This window comes from Ictidomys tridecemlineatus, chromosome 6 (genome assembly GCF_052094955.1).
Source record: "Ictidomys tridecemlineatus isolate mIctTri1 chromosome 6, mIctTri1.hap1, whole genome shotgun sequence".
In the NCBI taxonomy this organism is placed as follows: Eukaryota; Metazoa; Chordata; class Mammalia; order Rodentia; family Sciuridae; genus Ictidomys; species Ictidomys tridecemlineatus.
Window position 1 is genome coordinate 89,418,556 of NC_135482.1, and position 17,862 is coordinate 89,436,417.

The 17,862-nt window shown below is 33.2% G+C and overlaps 1 protein-coding gene across 1 annotated transcript in view; it reads right to left on the reverse strand.

Annotated features, from left to right (window-relative positions):
• Pik3c2g (phosphatidylinositol-4-phosphate 3-kinase catalytic subunit type 2 gamma) overlaps window positions 1-17,862 on the reverse strand; it is a 318,773-nt gene that overhangs the window by 26,015 nt on the left and 274,896 nt on the right. The window contains exon 30 of the mRNA XM_078015186.1: window positions 9,036-9,130. Coding sequence (XP_077871312.1) covers window positions 9,036-9,130 — 95 coding nt within the window. The remainder of the gene's footprint in view (window positions 1-9,035; window positions 9,131-17,862) is intronic.

The window sequence follows — 17,862 nt, forward strand, 5'->3', positions numbered from 1 at the left end:
TAAATGAAATGTCTTTTAAAAAATAATTTGACAAAATTTAAACTTTCAGCTTTTTGCTATCTTCTGTAAATCTTTACTTGCTTATCAATCTTGTGGTTTTTCTATTGTTTCTTCTCTCTTAGCATATATATTTTACAGAAAAATGTAACATTGAGGGGGATTTGGAGAAAGGACAGATTAGGGAACAAGACTGTCAGAAAACAAACAAACAACAGGGCAGTGATTATTGAATTCCAGTCATGTGGATACATATGTATTGATGGTTATGTAACACAGAGAGTGCCTAGAGCTTTTGAACATTTGAAAAAATTGCCCTCAATAAGAATTCACTTTCTTTTTAAGTGAGACAGATTTTAAGATGAAATATTGGGCACTTGAACATCCTGTTTATTATCAAGTATTGTAGACAGCTAAACTCAGAAAATCTATTCATTTGAAAATATAGCTGACAGTAATTTGGTCTGGATTATATTTTTTATGGTGCTATACATTGAAGCCAATGTTTGCTTATTTAACAACTGTGTATTAAGAAGATTATGTTGTAAAACAAAACAAACAAAGAGACAATAAAACAACCTTGGGAATTAATGTAATGAAGGATGTGAAAGGATTTTTACAAAGAAAACTATAGAAGGGGAAGAAAGAAATTTAAAAAGACCTTAGAAGATGGAAAGACCTCCCATGTTCTTAGAGAGACAGAATTAATATTGGCCATACTACCAAAAGTATTATATAGATTTTGTACAATTCTCATTGAAGTATCAATGACATTCTTCACAGAACTGGAAAAAACAGCACTAAAATTCTTTTGGAAAAATAAAGACCTAGAATAGTCAAAGTAATCTGAGCCAAAAGAGCAATGTTGGGTGCATCACAATATCAGACCAGAAATTATACTACAGAGCTATGGAAACTAAACAGCATGGTACTTGCACCAAAACATATATGAAAACCAATGGAACAGATCATCACATGATGATCAGAAAGCAGAGAGAGAGACTCCACTTGTCAGATACAAATATATATCTTAAAGCCACGCCTCCATTTCCCACCTCCTTCAGCCACACCCTGCCACTTCAGTTAGCATTCAGTTAATCCCTATCAGGGGATTAATTCATTGATTAGGTTAAGACTCTCGGAAACCCAATCATTTCTCCTCCGAACCTTCTTACATTGTCTCACATGTGAGCTTTTGGAGGATACCTCACATCCAAACCATAACTCACTCTCTCTCTCTCTCTCTCTCTCTCTCTCTCTCTCTCTCTCTATCTATCTATATATATATAAATGAAGCTGGACCCTTATCTCTTACCCTGCACAAATGTCAACTCAAAGTGTATTAATGACCTAGGAATTTAGAACTCTGCAACTGCTGGAAGAAAATGTAGGCTCAACACTACAGCATATTGGCATAAGAACCAACTTCCTGTACAAGACCCCTTAAGCACAAGAAACAAAACTAAAAATGAATAAGTGGAATACCTTCAAACTAAGAACTTCTCCACAACAAAAGAAACAAGAGTGTGAAGACACAGCCTACAGAATGGAAGATCTTTTGACACCTATTTCTCAGATAGGGCATTAATATTTAAAATATATAAAGAACTAAAAAAACCTCAACACCAAAAAATCAAACAACCCAATTAATAAATGGGCAAATGAACTGAACAGAAGAAATATGAGAGGTCAACAAATAGATGAAAAAATGTTCCACACCTTAGCAATTAGCGAAGTGCAAATTCAAACCAAATTAAGATTTCATATAACTCCAGTAAGAAAGGCAATTATCAAGAATACAAATAATAATAAATTGACAAGAATGTAAGGAAAAATGTACATTTATGCCTTGTTGGTGGGACTGCTAATTAGAGCAACCACTCTGGAAAGCTGTATGGAGATTCCTCAAAATCTAGGACTGGAACCATAATGTGACCTAGCTGTTTCACTCCTCCATATATTTCCAAAAGATCTAAAATCAGTCTACTATAGTGATGCCATCAGTGTTTATAGCAGCACAAAATTCACAACAGCCAAACTATGGAATAAAATTAGGTGCCCTTCAACAAATGAATACATAAAGAAAATATGGTATATATATACATGATAGATTATTATTCAGCCATAAAAATAATTAAATTATGCCATTTGCTGGTAAATGGATGGAAGTGGAAACTATAATGCTAAGTGAAATAAGTCAGACCCAGAAAGTCAAAGATTGAATGTTTTCTCTGGTATGTGGAAGTTGATCTAAAGTAAGGAGAAAAAAGAGAGAAAAAAGAAACAGGTTGGGGGTGGGAATTTCATCAAAACAAAAGAAAGATCAGGGAAGAAGGGATATGGGAAGAGGGAAGAGAAACAGGATCAGTGATATAAATCTAATCTAACTTTCCAATATACATATATGAATATATTACAGTGAATCTCCTCATTATGTATATCCACAAGAAACTAATTAAAATGTAAATAAATAGAAAAAATAACAGTAGAGTAGAAGAAAGAGAATAGGGGGAGGGAGAAGAGGAAGGTGAAAGGTAGGTACTGGGAACTGAATTGGAACAAATTATATTCCTCATATTTATAATTACATCAAAATGAATCCTACTATTATATATAACTATTATGAACCAATAAAAGATTAATGTACAAAATAAATAAATAAAAAGAAAGGTGGTTCTGCTTGCATTCTGCTCCTTGAAGGCAGGAGCTTTGTTGCAGGTGAGGAGAAAGAGGTGTTCCCTTTAGTTGAAGATTAATGTATTGGAGAAAAAAAGAGTATTGTAGTAACACTTTAGTATACACAAAATATATTTCACCATTTTTTATTTTCAGGAAATTATCAATGCAATTGAAACTACTATATAAAATAAGATGATCAAAATTTCAAGAGCTGATATAGGCAATTAATGTCACATGAATGGTATGTGTATTATGTATAAGAAGTTCCCAAAGGTGGAAAGTTCACCAGGAGCAAGTGTGGCCCTGGAGCTTCAGAGAAGATGAGTGGTTTCAGTTGAACCTGCAAGGTTGCACTGGGTGTAGAAGGTAAATAGAAATAAGACATGGCTAGACAGAATGATGGTGCTTGGTCAAGATGAAGGAAACATCTAGATATAATACAAGTTTTGTATTGGGGCAATATAAAAAGTGTTTATAGCTAGATTGTTTAGTACCTATGTAGTCAGCTAAAGAATTTGAACTTTACAGAGACTATTAAAATTGTTTATTGATATGACAAAAATGGAGTTTTGTGCAGGAGGAATTAGAGGAAGAAGAAAACAGACAGGATATCACATCAATCAATCAAATTAATTCATAGATGAAATGATAGAGAATATTGAATAGGATTTTGAGAATAATAGAGGCAAAAAGAAATTAAAAGAATTTGTCAACGATTATATATTTGTTAAAATGAGTTGAAATACAGAAAACAGAGAAGTTTTGACTAGAGGTTACTTGAAGATGGGGCAAAAGCTTATAGAAATAAGTAATTCACAATGAAACCTGGTTTTAGTGGAAAGTAGAAGACTGAATTTCAGAATTTTTGAGTTTAAATAGATGCAAGATACCACAGTGTTGATGCCCATCAGACAGTTGGAAATATGTAAATGGAAATCAGAGAAAGATTAAAAATAGACCTATAAACTTAGGAGTAATTCATATTATCTTCAAAGTCTCAGATTAGATGAAATTATTTTTTTTGAAAATTAGTTTCAGCAGTTCAAGCTCTGCATATTGGAAAGTCTCCACATTTAAGGGTTAAGGGTGAAGCCACCCTTTATTAAGTAACTATGTATATCTCCTTTTTAAAACTTATCAGAGGTAAGGAAACCTCAGCGAGAATGTTGTCAGAGAGGTTGGAGAATGTGGAGACAGTCCAGTTTCATGGAGATCTTTGAAAAAGTTCCAGAAGAAAGGAGGCATTAAAGATGTTGACTGTTCCAAAGAGATCAATGATATCAGGTGTTCAGAAGAGTTTAAGGTCCACTTCATTAAGAAATAATTGGCAACCTTTAAGGGTTATTGTTTCCTTGGCTAAAAGCATCATGAAACACATTAGAATCTATGCAGCAGGGCTGGCTCCTCTTCACTATCCTTTTTTTTTTTTTTATCTCATTCTTTGAAATGGGAGATCAATGTCATAATGAGCCAACTCCCGGAGAACATTTTTTTTTTTTAATTTAAGGAATATGTGCTAAATAAAACTGATGGAATGATTGCTATAAATAAATCATTCTTCATTAAGGAGTTGTCATTAATTTTGATTTAAATACATCTAGGATGGAACAGTTTTTAAAGTTTTCTTTAAGAATCTAGATATTAAACAATTAGAGTTGGGATATTCAGTAGACTTAGCCAGATCAGTTTGGAGAGGATACCCAGAATCTTGTTCCTTATGTGTGCCCAGTGTTGCCATTATCTGCACTCCACTTCCACAGCCCTGCTTTGTTAACCTCAAGTTTTAAATTTTCTCTTTTCTACTCCAACAGGCATTACAATTTACTTGATGCTAAGTCCGGAATTCACACTTAATGCAGAGTGCCATGTATGTGGTAGCTAGCAACTCTAGAAATGTTTCTGAAAGTGTGGTCCATGTCCATTTGCTTGTGAGCCTCATACAATGCTCATGTTTTGCAGCAAGAGAAAAACTGGTATAGAAAATGAGTAGAGACCAGGAGGTATTGGTACAACATAGATGTAGCAAGCATCTAAACTTAAACTTATAGAATCAAAATCACTGGAGGTTATAAACCCAGGAGCCTTATTTTTTTTTAAAGCCAGGCTATGCTAATATACATTAAAATTATAAGATAAATTTAAAATAAAAAAATACAATGTAATAAAACATTTTGTGTGTGTCTCTGTGTACATGCCTGTGTGTATGTGTCTATGTGTATGTACCTTGAGATTCTTATTATATTTGACTCCACTTCTCTCTCTTCTGCTAATTTTCATATATATCAGCTATTTTCCTATATCTTAGAATCAAATAAGACTAAATTTAAGGTGTTTGCAGTTTTGTGACATTACTTGTTCCTCGTTTTAAATTACTTGTTACAGTATAAAAGATAATAGTGTGGGTAGATTCAATATCAGAAGAGGGTTTCATCCTACTGATTACTTTTAGAGCCTTTGGCATGTTCTACCCTGGTGCAGAGAGAAGAAAACAGCCCCCAAATGACACACAGACTAGGGTCATCTATGGGGGCAGGATAGACGCTGCAGAAGCCAATGGAAGAGAGCATCTTAAAGTGAGAATCATGGGAAAGGGGACAGAGATTTTTTTTTTTAATATTTCAAATCTAAATGATTTTACATGTGTCTTTGCCATAAAAACTGCAATATATTTTTTAAGAAAACCTATTGGCCAAACTTGTAAATAATTGCAGTGTTTTGTCAGTCTCTGTTCAGTAGAGTAAATCATATTGTGCTGTTTTGAAGGGGAAAGAATTTTAGCAATTTTGTTTTAGCTTGTGGTCTCACAGGAGGGAAGTAATTCTTAGAGCAAGGCTTCAAAGATTTAATATAAGATAAACAATTCCTTTCATCAAACTTAATAATAAATATAACAGAACCGCAGGCATAATAATTCATTTTAATATTAATATAAAATCAAGCACAACTTCTTTAGTCTGATTACTTTGGCATGTGAACATATTAAAGGCTCAAAAAATAAATAACAATTAGCTAAAACTTGAAATGAGAAAAGAAAATATGTTAAGAATTTATAGATAGATCTTAATGTCATTTATATTAAAATACTCTCTCTGATTTCAAATAAACAGAAGAAATAAAATGGTCGTTTGAAAGAAGCTGCAAAAATTGCAATTTGGGAAAACTTTGTTTTGATGATTTTTAAGTGAGAAAAAAATCCCCGTCCTTAGTTGTTCACATGAGAAGTCATCTGGCATTCTTGCATTAACAAGGTATTCATTGAGTACTACCATGTATTTGATACAGAGAAGGTGAGAAAATAAAGGAAGAAAGAAAGATGTAAATGATCACAAAGAGGGATGGTGTTGCAATTTTACACAGAGGGGTCAGAGAAGAACCTGAAAAGATGATAAAAAAATGTAGTCATTTGAGACATGTAAGACTGAATCATGGAGAATATTGATTCATAAGGCTAGCGAAGAGCATTCAAGATAGATGGAAGTAGGAGGCATCAACATACTTGCTCTATTCAAGGAACTGCAAGGGAGTCACTGAGGCCGGAATGGAGTGGTTGAGGGAGTCTGAGGTAGTTAATGGAGAGGTCAAGGGGACCAGATTAGTAACACCTCATGAGCCATTAGTAATTATCTTGTCATTCATTGAAAGTGATATGAGAGTCTCCCTCCAAAAGGACATAAAGAAAGTAATGATAGGCTCTGACTTTGTTCTCCAAGGTGTATTCTAGCGGCTAGGTTAGGAAGAGATTATGAAGAATTACGGCAAAAGCAACAACTGTTGAGAGACCGCAGCAGTCATTTAGGTGAGGGATGATGGTGACTTGAAGCAACGATAGTAGCAGTGAGGTGGAAAGTGGGTTGGGATTTGGGGTTTATTTCAAAAGCACACTGACAGAATTTGCTGATAAAATGGGTGTAGCTGTGGGAGAAGAAGAATCAAATGACATTAAGATCTTTAACCTGAGTGACCAGAAGGCCCAAAGTGCTGTTTACCAGAGGAGCAGGTTGGAAAAGAAGCAAGTTTAGAGGGGGCCATCATTGGAAGTTTGATTTGGTGCCTATTAAGTCTGAGAAGCCGATTGAATTTCCACTGGCATCAAAGAGTAAGCGACATGATTCTGCAATCTGCATTTGGGGTAAAATTGGGAGTTCATAACCCACTTCAATCTAATGTATGAAATATGATATGTCAAGAGCTTTGTAATGTTGTGAACAACCAATAAAAAAATAAATTAAAAAAAATGTCATCTTTCAAAAAAAAAAAAAAAAAGAGTAATTAGTTGTACATACCATGATGGATTGAGGGAAGCACTCTGAGCTGGAGTTGTCAAAAGGGAAGAAAAGACATGAAAGGATTTTTAAAGCCATGAAGAAGCTAGATGTAGAAAAAGAAAAGGGATCTAAAGCTGAATTTCAGGTCCTGAAATCGCTCAGTGTTAAAGAGACTAGGGAGGAATGGGAAACAGAAGGTAGACGGAATAGTCGGACTGCAACAAGTTTTACCTCCCTGATCACTTCAATTCTGGGGGCACTGGCAATAGTACAGCTCTTGTGGACATGCTCATTTTTGTTTTTTTGTTTTCCTTTCTTTCTGGATCCACTTGGTCATTTGTCATTTTTCCCGTAACTTGATCTCCATCGTAAACTCTGGCTCTTTCTCCCTCCCTCTCACCCTCTATGCCTGCATCACATTCTCTTTGAATATCCTCATACCCTCATTGGTAGTGAAACTTCATCTGAGTGTAAAATTCATTTTTGAAGACTGTCAAAAGTAATTTGAGAATTCATCTGGTGAATGAAATGGGTGACCAAGTTATTTAATATTGCTTTTGATCAAATATATGGCATGACCATCAAATAGCATCACCAAGTTTCCTGTGTGGTTTATATGCCAGATCTAAAAAGCAATTTCCATGGGCATTCCCTAAAAGGTTTTGAAAAATGACAACGTCACTGAAACAAATATATAGTTTTCAAGAGGACAACCATATATCATATATGTATGTGAGTTCTTTTGACTTAACAATATTTCTTCATATATTGTTTTATCATATATTTATAATGGGCGCTAAAGACCATGGACATGCTTTTAGCTATAAATAATTTCTGAAAAAAATCTCATTTCCCAACATGAGTTTCTTAAACAAATTCTAGTCTCATTTAAAAATATCTTATCAAAAGCAATGAAAGATCATGTCAATTAATAAAAGATCTACAAAAAAAATTAAAAATATTTGCCCAGATATTACAAAAATTGTTGACAGTGAACACCACAGATTTACTAATAAGCATCCTTGGATGTCTGGCTAGTATAGTTGTAACAAATGTATCCCCTGCTAATTATGGCAATTATTTGTTCATTGAACAAATATTTATTAAATTTTGGTGTGTATCAAATGCATGTCATGGGGAGAAGGGTTTGCTCCTTTAGACCCTTTCAATTGCATCCTGAGAGATTTATATGCCTAAAGAGGAGAGCCAAAATTGTGTTATTGACTTTCTTATCCAGTATAGTCTTCTGGGGAGTTGAGCTATGTGGAGTACCTGTTTGGGCAAGAGTCCAGAAGAATGTAAGGGCTGGTGAGGTTTAGTTACCCTTTTCTGTTTGCTACACCTAGATTGAGATAATCAGTCAATTAACTTGTGATGCAGAGACTCCCTCTCTTTCTTAATGATGAGGTCCAATTACCATCCTAACCTGTGATTTGACCCATATTGAGCGGATTGTAGTAAGAGAGTGGAGCTTTTAGTTATCCTCGGAAGCTAAACAGATTTGCTTTCAGTTCTGAAGATGCAAAGATGGGGTTCCCATTCTCAAACATAAAAAAAAATATAAACAATTAACAACAAAATTCCAAACACCAAAGATGGTAACTGGTAGTTAAATTGATTGTATAAACTCAGAATAAAATTAGAATTTGTCAGGAAACCCTAGTGATGCTTAGCTTCACAAAGAAGCTACTGTCAAAGAGAGTCCATCTTTCACATCTTCCACAGGATGAGATAGAAATTCTTAGGACCCAATCTTGATGTTTTTTTTTTTTTTTAAGCCCTTAATTCCTAAGCTATTCCTGCTTTCTCAGAGCCTATTCATTAGATTTTTCCTGACACTTCATTTTTGCATAAAATCCAATTTTCATCCTAGGACTTTCCCTGTGAAATATTTTGTAGTTTTAGCCTAAGGATTGCAATCATACTGAGAAAAAAAAAAAAACAAACCAAAAACTATAATTGGCTCATTGTTCCTTATTTAAACTTGGTTGCTAGACCCATTCCTCTTAGTAATGTTGACACTAATTGCCCAGAGGAGGCAAATGATTTTTGAAAGTAGGATTATATGTTTCTTCTTATGTATTATAAACTTACAATGTTTTTCATGTGTTTCACAAGTATGGTCAGCTTCATATCCTCATACGATATCACTAACTGTACCTTAGGATTCTTGTCTGGAAACTTCTCACCTGAGAAAACAACAGAATTTCAGTGAATTAAGTTGGAAGGAGCTCATGACAGAATAACTCAAACATTTAAAGTCTAAAATAGGACCAATAAATAATATGTTAAAGACACATTTTTTTTTTCAGATAATGTTGAAATCTTAATACTTGTCAGGAGGCAGGCAGGGTTGTTTAGCTAGAGGTGGGATTTGTGCCTAATCTTCCTGAATTAACTCTTTCTTCTAATGTTCCATGTTTTATTTTGATTGATAACCATTATTTTCACAATTACTTAAGCTTGAAACCTCGTTTTTGGCTCCAATTTTCTCCTTAATGCTCAGGATAATGAGCTTAAAGTATTAGAAATCATAGAGGTTAAAAATGTGGGCTTTTGATGTCAGTGAAATTTAGGAGCAAGTCCCAGCACTACTTGTGACCACGTCATTATGGCGAAGATGATCAACATTCAGTGAAATGAAGAGAAAAGTTACCTATTGCTGGATAATTCAGATGATTCTAAGTCACTTATTAAGCACCCAACAGCTGTTTGCAATTACTGATCGCCTTTCTCTATATTATCTGTGCTCACTTCTTTTTTTCTTGTCCCCTAAACCCTAATTCAGACCCAGGTGTAAACTTCTTGCCTGAACTATTAGAACACTCTCTTACTGTCCCTCTAGAACCCAAATTCATTTGTACTCAGCTACAGGTAAAAATTTCCTTTAGCAACTTTTATAAGATGACTCTTGATCAAAGTGCTTTTCATAGATTTCCATTGCTTATGAAAAACATCCAACTTTCTTAGCCTGGTATTGCGGCTACTCATCTCTCTGTTTTATTTCCAACTATTCTTCTGTGCTGAAGTCCATATGTTTAATTTTGCAGACACTCTCCATCATTTCTTTTTAGTCTCTTCTCATTCCCTTCCTTTGAAATGATCTTGTCCATCTTTGTTGGCTATTGAACTGCTATCTTTCTTTAAGGCCTAATTAAAATGCAGAATAGTTTCCGTTGTCACTTTTCCTGGAACACCCCCAGCACTGCTCTCATCATTTAATGTTTATATAGCTCAATTTATTTAGTGGATTACAATCTATCTCATGTTTTTCTTCTTTTCCTATTTCTCCAAGGGACATAAGCCAATGTTTGGTTTGTAATCTATACATTGAATATTTATTTAATAACAAAAGTGACCTCAAGTTTTCTTTGCATTACATGATTAAAATGAATGTTAGTATTTTTTTCATTAAAAATTTCTGATTCATGGACCAATAAGCATGATTTCCAATTTTTAAAAACTTTCTTTGATAGTCTCTGATTGTCTTTTTTCTAAGGGAATTTAGTGAGAAGAAACTTGTCAGTGTTCACCTGTGAACTCACTATGGTTCATGTTCTTTTCTGATAATCAATCCTAATTCTCTAATCTTTTCTAATATTTGGAAATTACACCCGAGCAATATCTTTCCTCCCCAAAATCCCATTATCGGTTTTTCCAGTAGTTTACTTATCATATATAGGTAATAATATTAACTAATTTTACTATTAATAATGTCGATTGTAGACAACGAAAAGAGTATTTCTTACAACTGAGATGTTTATTACATTAATATAATAAAACATCACTTAAAATATCTTTATCCCAATGACTAAGAGACACTGTAAGTTAATTCTGAGTGTAGTTCTTAGGAAATTACTTTTCATAAAAATGTTGAATTTTTGGTGTGAAGGTGCTAAAAGGGCGGATGACATTTTAGTGCACAATAAATATTGTATTTTAATTAAATCGTGAAAGAATTATTAAGTAAAATCTCAATATATTTAGTCAGAGGAGTTTTAATTCAAAAGTAGGAAATAAACCTAAATTTATGGCTGAGGCACTAAATAGTAAAGGTATAATTGCTAGTTGAACACGTCGAAGATAATATTCTATCCTAGACCACTCATGCAAGATTAGTAACCAGAGTTTCCATGAAAACATGCCTGAGTTTAGAACCCAGTGAAAACTGGGCCAGCAGGAAGTCTTAAAAGTCAATGTCCTAGTAGCAGAGGGAATTCTTTTTTCTCTAGCTTTTACTGTGTGCTAGGGTAAGAGCTTTAAGTATGTCACTCACCAAGTCCTCATAGCAAATCTACAAAGTTTGTCTTATCTCCATCTTACACATAGGAAACAAAGGAACTTGATTCAAGATCATGCAGACAATAAATGGTTCAGGATTAAATGATACCCAAAGGCAGTATTTGATAAGAATTATGTTGCAAAGGGGCAAAAAGAGGACCACAGCATAAGAGAACTAGTTTAAATTAAGAGCCTAAGAAGGAAAATTTGAGAACAGCTTGATGAGGACAAGAAGCTGCTAGAGTATTTTGATCCTTCTGCTTCAAGTTAGTCTGGGGGATTCTTACCATGCTTTATTTAATCCTCGATAATAACCTCAAGAACTATTAAAATATTATTAATCATAAGCATAATTGTGTTGTGATGCTTATATGCATAGAACCACTACAACGAATGCATTGCTGCATAATGTATTATTCATAGTGTATCCACTAGCATTAAATATAACATTTCAAAATTTAACTTTATTAAGATGATAATATATACATGTGATTAAAAAATTAAAAACATTTTAAATGTACATAGTAAGAAGTCCTCCTCCATTCCTAACAGTTATCCATCCAAATCCCTCACTTTCCCATATATTTTTCCACAGAGGGACACATATTAAGAGTTGTTCCATGTAAGCATCTGCAAATAAATAATTTTTTTCCTGCTTTTCCATAAAAGGCACAGTACATTTACTACTCTGCACAGAGATCTTGGAGATATTTTCCTATCAATACAGGTTTTTAAAAATGTATAGTTTCAATTATGTGGAAGTGCCATAATATATTTAATCAGTTCCCCATTGAGTTTTGTAGCTATTGCAATTACACCGCAACGTATCCTCTTGTACGTGTCATGTTGTACCTGTACACAAATATCGTAGAATAAAATTTTAGCAGCAGACTTGCCGGTCAAAGGGTATTAGCATTTGTACTTCTGATAAATGTTGCCAAATTGCCTTCCATGGGGCTTGTACCAATTTGCATTTCCACCAGCAGTGTATCAGGCGGCCTGCTGATTTATCACCAAGTCCGTTAATTAAATTTTTGGGATTTTGCCAATCTGATGAGAAAAAGTGGTATCATTATAATTTAATTTGCATTTCTTTTATGAGTGAGATTGAGTATCTTTTCATTTGGTTAACAGCCACTCATATTTCTTTGTTTGTGGATTATCTTTCCATGTTCTTTATTCAATATTCTACTTGGTTGTTGGTCTCTTCCTTACCTTTTTGTAAGAGACGGTTATGTGTTAGATAATCCTGGACTTTGTGAATTGAAAATATTTTTAACCGTTTTGTCAGGCAAAATGGTCTACTTCTAGATTTGCAGTCATAGCTATACATTTCAGATGATAATGGATTTTTCTGTTTTCCTTATCACATATATTATTTACATTTAAAATTTCATTGCTTATAATTTACATTTAAAATCTTTCCTCTATTAGCTACTTATACTGGCATATAGTGTGAAGTATATTATCCTAATATTACTAATTTTTTCCTTAGTGTTTTGGAAAAAATTAGTAATATTAGGATATGCTAAATTCTCTATGTATTTGCCTCTATTTATGAGCATTCTAATATGCTTCACCTATTCATTAATTTATTTATGTGCCAGTACCACAATGTTTAAACTACAGTGATATTATGTTTTTATATCTGGTAGGGCTTGTCTTCTCCAAATGTTCTGCTCTTATGAAGTTTTCCTCATTTTTCTTTGTTTTATTTATGAACTGTAGAATTAGGTTATCTAGTTAAAAGAATTACATTATATTTCAAAATTAATTGGAAATATCTGACATCTAAGTTGTTGAATCTTCTTACCCAACAGCATGATTTGTCTTTCCATTTGTTCACAACATCTTTCAAATGCCTCAATTGTGTTAAAATGCTTTCTTTATTGGAGCTTACACATTTCCTCTTAAATTATTCCTAGGCCTTTTTTCTGTTATTATTGTAAATAAGATCTATTTATTTATTCTTTTAAATAGACTAACCTGTTACACACACACACACACAAACACACACATACATGTATCAACAGATGTTGATACATCAATTTTGGATCTGACTCTTTCACTGAATTCTATTATTTGTGATAGATTTTTAGTTAAATCTTACTTTCCAAAGTATGTTATCACATTACATGCAAATAATGTTACTTTGGTCCTCTTGCCAAAGTTTGTGTTTCTAAATTCTTTTTCTATTTTATTTGCCATCTTTCAAATATTTATTGAACTAGTAAAACAAGTCAACTGTTCTATGCTTTTGGAACCAAAGGCATAGAACCAATCTCTTAGAATCTTGACCTTCTACAATAACAGGGGAGAAATGCAAAAAGGAACAAGCATCATAAATAAGTGAAATTTATAATATGCTGAATATAGTAAATGACAAGGAATAATATTCCCCAAGGATTGGATGAAAGCATTGGGGGCTACCAAAATAAGGGGCAGATTGTAATTTATATGAGTTGATTAGGGGAGTATAAGAAAAGGTAAATTTTGTGCAAAGCCCTGAAGGAGGTGAAGGAGTGAGCATATGTTGTCAAGTATTCTTAGCACAATGTAAGGTAACTGTGATGATCTTGGGCCTGGTATCTTATTCTAGACTTCAACAGAAATGGTTTTCAGTATCTCTCATGTATGATATGGGCTTTAGAAAGCCAAAATTATATATGTTCTCATGTAAAGGCATTATTCATTTATTTTTATTTAGTATTTCATCAAGAAAGTCATCAAATTTTCTCAAGTATATTTTTAGGGTCATAGAGGTGACTAAATGATTTTTCTACTTAAGTCTCCTTATGTATAATAATAATATTGAACTGCTCTTACATTTCTGGTCATGATAAATTATATTTCTTTAGTATGCTTATGGATTATTTGACATATTTTATTTAGAATTTTTCATTGATATTCATAAGTGAGACTGGGCTGTGCTTTCTTATTTGCAACCCTTGTAATTCTTGAAGCTCCTCGAATGAATGCTTTATATGCTTCAAAAAATAATGTTGGAAGATCCACCTATTTTTTCTGCTCTTGAATTGTTTAAATGCCAGTGTAATTGTCTGATTCTCAGAGGTTTGTTAGAATCCTTCAGAAAAAAATCACTCATCATGCTACTTTTTAAAAAGCTATAAAATTTGGGGTAGGGAAACTTTTTATATTTATTTGATCAAACAATCTCTTAGAATCATCTTCTCTGGGATGAGCTAATTGTATTTTCTGAGAAAATAATCAATTTCAGGCAGGCTTAAAGATTTATTTTTGTGGAGGTGAACAGGTCATCTCTTATTATTCTTTAATTTCATCTCTTTCTTTGGCTGGTTCATGCACCTTTGTATTTTGGTTATTTGTCTTTACCCCCTCTCCCCCATTCTTTTAAAAAGGTCACATAGTAATTTATTTTATTGTTTATTTTTATTTCTGAATTACGTATTACTTCTGCTGTTTTCTGTGGTCTGTGGCATTATTATCCGCTTCATTTAGCCCTCCTGCCCCCTTTTTTCTTTTGTTTTGTGGCTCTTCCAATTATTCCAATTTTCCTCTGAGTATTGTTTTATGTTTCTCTCATAGTGTCTGAAATGCAGTATTTCATTGTTGGTTATTTCTTAGAAATTTTGCAAATTTGGTTTGTAATTCTTTTGTCCCAAAAGTTGTTCAAGAGACATTTTTTTAACTCTCAAACTTAAGTGTTTTCTAAGATTCTGAAATGTATAAAGTTTTCACTTTGTTGTATCATGTTTTGATGATATTATATGTAATATTTTTACTTTGAGAAATTTTCTGAAATTCTTTTGTGGCCTAATATAGACTTTATTTTCATGAAGGCTCACAGGCACTTGAAGAGGATATATATTCTCTATTTTCAAGATAAAGAATTTGACATAAATTCATCAATTTTGCTTTATTAACTCTATTATTCAGATTTTCTGTGGATCTACTTTATTTTTTTAATTTGGTCTTTCATAAATTGGAAGACTATCCTACTGCTAATGTGATTTTGTGTTTCTCCTTGTGTGTTTCATAATTTCTGCTTTATGTATGTTGCTGCCATATTATTTGATATACAGTCAGAACCGCTCATATATTTGAGAATTATACTCACTATAATTTAAGTTCTGTTCTTTGTTTACATGAATGTTTTTTGGTCTAAACACTACCTTCTTTATTAAGATTGTAACCACTAGGACTGGGTTGTGGCTCAGTGGCAGAGTGCTCCCCTAGCACGTAGGAGGCCCTGGGTTTGATTCTCAGCACCATAAAAAAATAAATAAAATAAAGGTATTGTGTCTGACTACAATTAAAAAATTAAAAAAAATTGTAATCACTGATTTTTTATTATATTTACCTAAAATACCTGTAGCTATATTATAATTTTCAAACTTTTAAAAAATCACTTCATTTTAGACATATTTTCACATTATCTATAGAGTTGTTATTTGCATTTTTCCTCTAGTTTGAAAATAATCTTTAATAGATAATTTAAGCCTATTTATACTTAGTAATATGTTTTCTCTTGGATCTTATTATTTTATACTTTTGTTTTTCTGTCTTTAAAGAAAGTCTTTCACTAATTTTTTTTAACTTTTAGATATTTGTGATATTTAGGAAAGTTGCAATATTGTTTTTGGTATTTACCTTTGTTTAATAGCCTTAGACTTTTAGTTCTTTTGACGGTATTTGTTACTTAACAGAATCAAAGATCAACTCAGTGAGCATCATCTTTCTTGCTATATTTGCATTTACCACCCAGTTATTTAGTGTTGTGAATTTTCTTAGCATTTCCCTAACACTAACATTACATATGCATAAATTTATTGCATGATTTCTTGGGTTTTGGTGATATCCTTCAACAGCCAGCTGCTAGTGATGAAGTAATTAAAGAAAGCCCTTTAATTTGTCTTCTTTCCATCTTTCCTCGATAAGTCAAAAGTAAGTTTAAAATATTTTCCTAATTAAAAACACAAGGATATATGCTATAATATAGCAAAAATGGATATGGTTTTAAAACTTCTAGTTTAATATTTCTAAAACAACTTACTACAAGTATTTCTTTCCCTTCTTGTCCTCCCATATCACTAACATTTTTGTTATTTTTTGTTGACACATAATATTTGTGCATATTTATGAAGTACAGTGTGGTGTTTTGATTCATGTATACATTATGTGGATAGTGATCAATTCAGTTATCCATTAGTATACCCAGCACCTTAGACTTTTATCATTTCTTTATGGTGAGTACATTCAAAATTCTCTCTTCTCAATATTTTGAGATATATTATTGTTAATTATGTTCACCCTGCTGTATCATAGGCACCAGAGCTTATTCCCCCTAGCAAACCGCATATCATTAAATTTAAAGTGAAAAATCAAATTTTGTAATCAATCTGGCTTTGTCCAGAGCAAGTAACTAGCCGATTAGCCAGTGAGACCATGTACTGAATATCTCTAAGTTCCTTTTTAAATTAACCCCTCAAAGTGGAAGTAGTAATGTGGGGTAATGATTGAAAGCTTGTGTTTGCAATCATTTTAACCATCAATGTTCTCTAAACATGCTCATTAACTCATTAACTCCTCTTAACCCTGACAAATGTCATCGACATGTTCTACTCCATTGCCTATGTTATTATGTCTGTACTTTGATTAAATCTGTCTTTTGTGTGTCAGAGCTGTTCAGTGGTGGCCAATAGATTATTTTATTTCCATGTGTGTGAAGTATTATTTGGCCTGGAAGCTGTTATGTTTTGGGTATGTATTCATCAAAAGCCCATGTGGTGAAGGCTTGGTCCTCAACCCATGGTGCTGTTGGGAGGTGGTAGAACCTGTAGGAGAGGAGACTTACTGGAGGAAGTTAAGTCATTGGGAGTGAGCCCTGAGGGGCTACTGGAACCTCAGCCCCACCCCTTTTTCTTCCTTCTCTGCTTCTCAGTCTCCATGATGTGAGCAGTTTTGTTTATGTACATGATCCCACCATGATACGAGTTTCTCACCACAGGACCAAAGGAAACATAATCAATCGATCATGGATTAAAGCCTCAAAAATTGTGACCCAAAATACCCCTGTCCTCTTTTTAAGTTGATTATATCAGGTATTTTATTACTGTAATGCGAAACTAAATGACACAGAGGCTTTTCCATTTCTGAATAATATACAGGGTCATGTCATTAGGGAGTTAAAAAATATTGCTTAAGATAAAATTTAGCTACTTTCTGGTTAGTACTTTGGTGGAATCTAACATCTATAACATCTAATGTAATAATCTGTGGGAGATCTTTTTCTTTTTGTCCCCAGGTGATACTTTAACAGAACTCTTGTGGTTGGGAGGCCTTGACTATCTTGTGCCAGGACTTTTTCACATGAAGTAGTGAGTGTAGGAAGGAACAGCATCATTTGAATTTTAATTTTCTGTCTCTTGTCCTTTTAATAAAACTTATTTATTAAATATTTATTAGCCATATATTTGTGAGGTCTAGAGCAAAATAAACTGTAGAGACCTTTTCAGAACTTACTAAGAATTTCAACTGGCTCCAAAGTTTTAAACCAAGTGTAGGACTTTCTTTATCCCCTACCCTTTGTGACTGTGCTGGTCTCAAATGCATGAAGTTGGTCTTGCCAAGGGGAAGATTTTAGTAGAGGACAGGGATG